Source organism: Arachis ipaensis, chromosome B08 (assembly GCF_000816755.2).
Source record: "Arachis ipaensis cultivar K30076 chromosome B08, Araip1.1, whole genome shotgun sequence".
Classification (NCBI taxonomy): domain Eukaryota; kingdom Viridiplantae; phylum Streptophyta; class Magnoliopsida; order Fabales; family Fabaceae; genus Arachis; species Arachis ipaensis.
Genome location: NC_029792.2, coordinates 128,209,199 through 128,213,051, shown reverse-complemented (window position 1 = coordinate 128,213,051; position 3,853 = coordinate 128,209,199). Strand labels below are relative to the sequence as shown.

At 33.3% G+C, this 3,853-nt stretch overlaps 1 protein-coding gene across 4 annotated transcripts in view; it reads right to left on the bottom strand.

Moving 5' to 3' along the window:
* LOC107613860 (chromophore lyase CRL, chloroplastic) overlaps positions 1-2,417 on the bottom strand; it is a 5,743-nt gene extending 3,326 nt beyond the window's left edge. Inside the window, exons 1-6 of one of the 4 annotated variants that reach the window (XM_021110168.1) lie at positions 1,743-2,412; positions 1,600-1,649; positions 1,300-1,360; positions 1,012-1,047; positions 776-826; positions 66-158 (exon numbers count right to left, since the gene is read on the bottom strand). In XM_021110168.1, coding sequence (XP_020965827.1) covers positions 66-158; positions 776-826; positions 1,012-1,047; positions 1,300-1,360; positions 1,600-1,649; positions 1,743-1,916 — 465 coding nt within the window. In that variant the 5' untranslated portion in view covers positions 1,917-2,412. Of the gene's footprint in view, positions 1-65; positions 159-775; positions 827-1,011; positions 1,048-1,299; positions 1,361-1,599; positions 1,650-1,742 lie in introns of all 4 variants that reach the window. The other 3 variants (XM_016316034.2, XM_016316033.2, XM_021110169.1) reach the window with 3 other exon arrangements.

The following is a 3,853-nucleotide window of genomic DNA, read 5'->3' as shown; positions in this document are numbered from 1 at the left end:
ATACGGAAGAAAGACACCCCTAAGCTAAGATCACAATACAATTACAAACATGAAGGACAGCTCACCCCAATGACTTCTTCCGGCTGTGGACGCTGATCCTTTGATCGATCACAAAAATTCTTATACTCCTCCATGTCTCTAATTGCATATGTACTTAACTGCCATTGAACAGAAGTTAGTATCCGATTTCGTTCTCTACAAAATACAACATTCACTTGTAGCAAGAAAAGGGTATACTATTCCTCCGAAGGAAAAAAAATGGAATCATGTGTCTGAAAACCAGAACAAACATATAAAGCATGCATCAATGTAATATAGGGAAATAATTGGATAAATTATGGTTAAATGTAGTCATTGAGTGGTATCTAGGTCTTGGTAAAAGTATAGTTCACGATAGAGTAGCATTATTACTCATATACAAAGTCCAAATAGCAACTAACATTTCATTACAATTATCCCCATTTGACCCGCTTCACAGTGCATACATAATACCAGAAACACTTAAAAAGAAGTTTAATGAAGTTCAAAACGAGTTTTTCTTTGTTCCATTTTGGTAAGGAAGGCATGATGTAAAGTTATCTATTCAATTCCTTTCTATTGAACAGAAATGCTTCAACACTTTAAAGAAGATCTCAGTATTGTTTTATGAAAATAGCTAGAAGTGTGAAAATTAAGCGACATCAGCACCATTAATACTACAATGTAAATCATGGTACTGAAGACAAGAGTAGTTTGGATAACTTAACCACTATTATTAAAGTGACAAAATGCATACCTCAACATCACATTTCAGCTCTTTTGGACAGGGCTTCACCATTAAGAACCTCTGCAAAACGATGAAAGATGAGAATTTGTACTATAGGGACAATCGTAAACAACACCACAAAAATCTTGACTCATGACAACATTCACACAAGCTCCTGGTTTATGGAAGCCTAAGTTTCCTATTAAGAATTCAAGTTTGAACAAAGAGTAAATGCAATAAATGTTGCAACTCCCATAATATCATACCTGCCGAAAGGGTTTTTGCGGACTTCTCCAAAAGGCCTAGAAGCACAAAGAAAAAACTTAACTGGGCTAATTATAAAAACATAAACAAAAATAAGGAAAAAGAAAACAATGATTTGGATGTATAAAGTGGCATTCCTTGTAAAAGGAGAAAGTAGGAGGTTATTCACCTTCAGATAACTTGGGAAGATTCAAACTGAATGCAATCTATTGATATAACAAATAAATACCTCCTCATTTTCTTTCTCAATTCACTATGGGAAACTTAGAGACTTGAACCATAGTGCTCACCTGCTCAAAATACAGGACTTTCGAACCATCCACTAGCTCGGCTGCCGGGCATGTAAGCGCTCTACAAAGACCAAATTCAAAGTTTTGTAAATGTTTTTCCTCTCAACCAACTTAAAAATTCTCATATACTCCCAATGAATGTTCCGAGAGCATGCATTAAATGTGGTCTAGAAGCACATAAGAATTTCTTTTAACCAACTTACTACTAACACAAGAAACAACATAGAACAATAGTGACCAACAAAAACACCACAATATAAATGCATTCTAAGTGTTACACAAATTGCAATATGAACGGACCTAATGTTGAAATAGTTATCAGGGTCTCTTGCAGCTTGCTCCTTTGAATACTACACACACAAAAAAAACAATACTTCACACAATAAGAATAACAAAGAAACAAAACACAAACCCCATTTTGAAAAAAGGGGAAAAGGAGAAACCTTTTCGCCAGTGAGGGAATTAGCAACGAAACGGGCATGGTCCCAACGAGTGGTGGACTTGCTGAGGCGTTTAACGAGAAGGGCACCGCCAATAAGCAAAAGGGTCTTCACAGCCAACCCTCTTGCGCGGTTCCACACATTCGTGTTGTTCGAATCCGACCCATTATTACCCATCTATCTATCAATCTTTGGTGAAGAAATGAAGGTGCTGTTTGGTTTTGAGGAATCAAATCATGGAATTGAATTGAATTGGATTGGATTGGTTTCAGGTTGTGGGTGGTTTTAGTAGAGGCATTAACACAAACACCATATCGGCACAGTAACTAGAAAACAGCAAGTGTTTCTAGAAGATGATGAACATCGGAAATTCGGAATTGGAGTAAGAGAGGGTTTCGTTTCTTTTTCTTCAACACAGAAAGAAGGAGAGGGATAGAGAGAGCTGAAAAGAAAAGAGGTTCCAATTTCTCTTCAACCCCCACTTGCCACCACTTGTCACTCCCACTTTCTTTGCCTTCAACTCACAAATTCACCAAAATTCATTAAAGAAAAGAAATACACAGTTTCCAGTTTTTTCTTTCCCAGAATCGACCAACAAAACGAAGTTCTTAGGTGAAATTAATGACTCTGTTTTTTTGTTTGTGATGAATTATGGACACTTAGCTAATTACTCTTTTCATTTTAAATGGGCCCAAAAGGAAAAACAATATATAAATAATTGTTTATTTATAATATCAGGGTTTTAATTAATTTTTGTAATGACATTTTTAATTTAATTTGATTATTGAATTAGAAAAATTACTATTATATGTATAATTGTTATATTTTTTGTCAAAGAGATTCTCATTAATTTGTTGGTCAATGACAAACTCTTAAATAAAATTTAAATATATGTAAATTAGTCTTTAACCTGTCGAGTTAAAAAATTCTCGGGCAATTTACGTAAATAAATTGTTACACCTTTAAAATTACGCAAATGCATTGTTTCAAAAATAAAGACGCAAATGCATTATTTCATGTATCTATAGTAGTGGTTTACACAAACACAAAATTTGCTACTGTCAGTCACGGATTACGTTGAAATGTGGCAGCATGGAAACCGCTATAGCTTGTCGCGGTTTCTGCTTGATTTGAGTTGGTCATAAACCGCTGGCAGTAGCGGTTTATGTGTATTGGGACACATACGTAAACCGCTGAAGGCAGCAGCGGTTTACGTTAAGTATGGGTTGTGTTCTTTGCCGTTGATTTGCATTTGAGGTTCTAGCTAAACGAATTTTTTTTATTTGTGCAACTTTATTGTCTTATGTCAAAAGCTAATGTTGAGAAAATAAAAGTTATAGCTAGTGCCTGCTTAATTTTGGTATGAGCTATTTGGTGCACTTAAAGTTTGGAGAATCATAATTTATTGAGCAAGTTCAACAGTATTAAGATCAATTATACGAATCACTTTTCACCTTTCGTCGATTCAATAATAGTTTGATTTGTCACAAAAAATATATACTACTTAAAAAAAATCTCATAAAAGAACGTTCTAGTAAGAATTTCTTAAAAATTATAACAATTCTAGTTAAATTGAGGACTATATAGGATTCGCATTATATTAAGTATCCGATGAGTAAATGCTTCGATAAAATAGGCCATCAGCTGCATTTTATCGCTATCAGGCAAGGCAAGTATGAAACTTTGTCCAAGTAAAATATTTGCATTATCAACATTACCAATTACCAACAGCTATATGGTTTGCATAAGTAAAAAGTAAATGGATTAAGCATAAACTCTTTTCCTCATATTTAGTTCCTTAAAATGGGGTGTGAAGATTCCAAACTATAGGAAGTTGATATCATTGAAACGAATTCATTATGATTATTATAACACAAAAACACACCTTGAAATCACAACTAATGTATCTCGCACGAGAATTCTATAGTGAAATTAACCGCTGCACGATTTATTTAGCCGTTTTTTCTATTATTTTTTAAAGAGATGTATATTTTCTGTAATTATAAAAGTCTTTTGTTAAAATTATATTTTCTTTAAATATTTAAAAAAATTAAAATAAAATTAATTTTGTATTTTAAATTTTAAAATACAAATTTTTATATATTTATTAAATC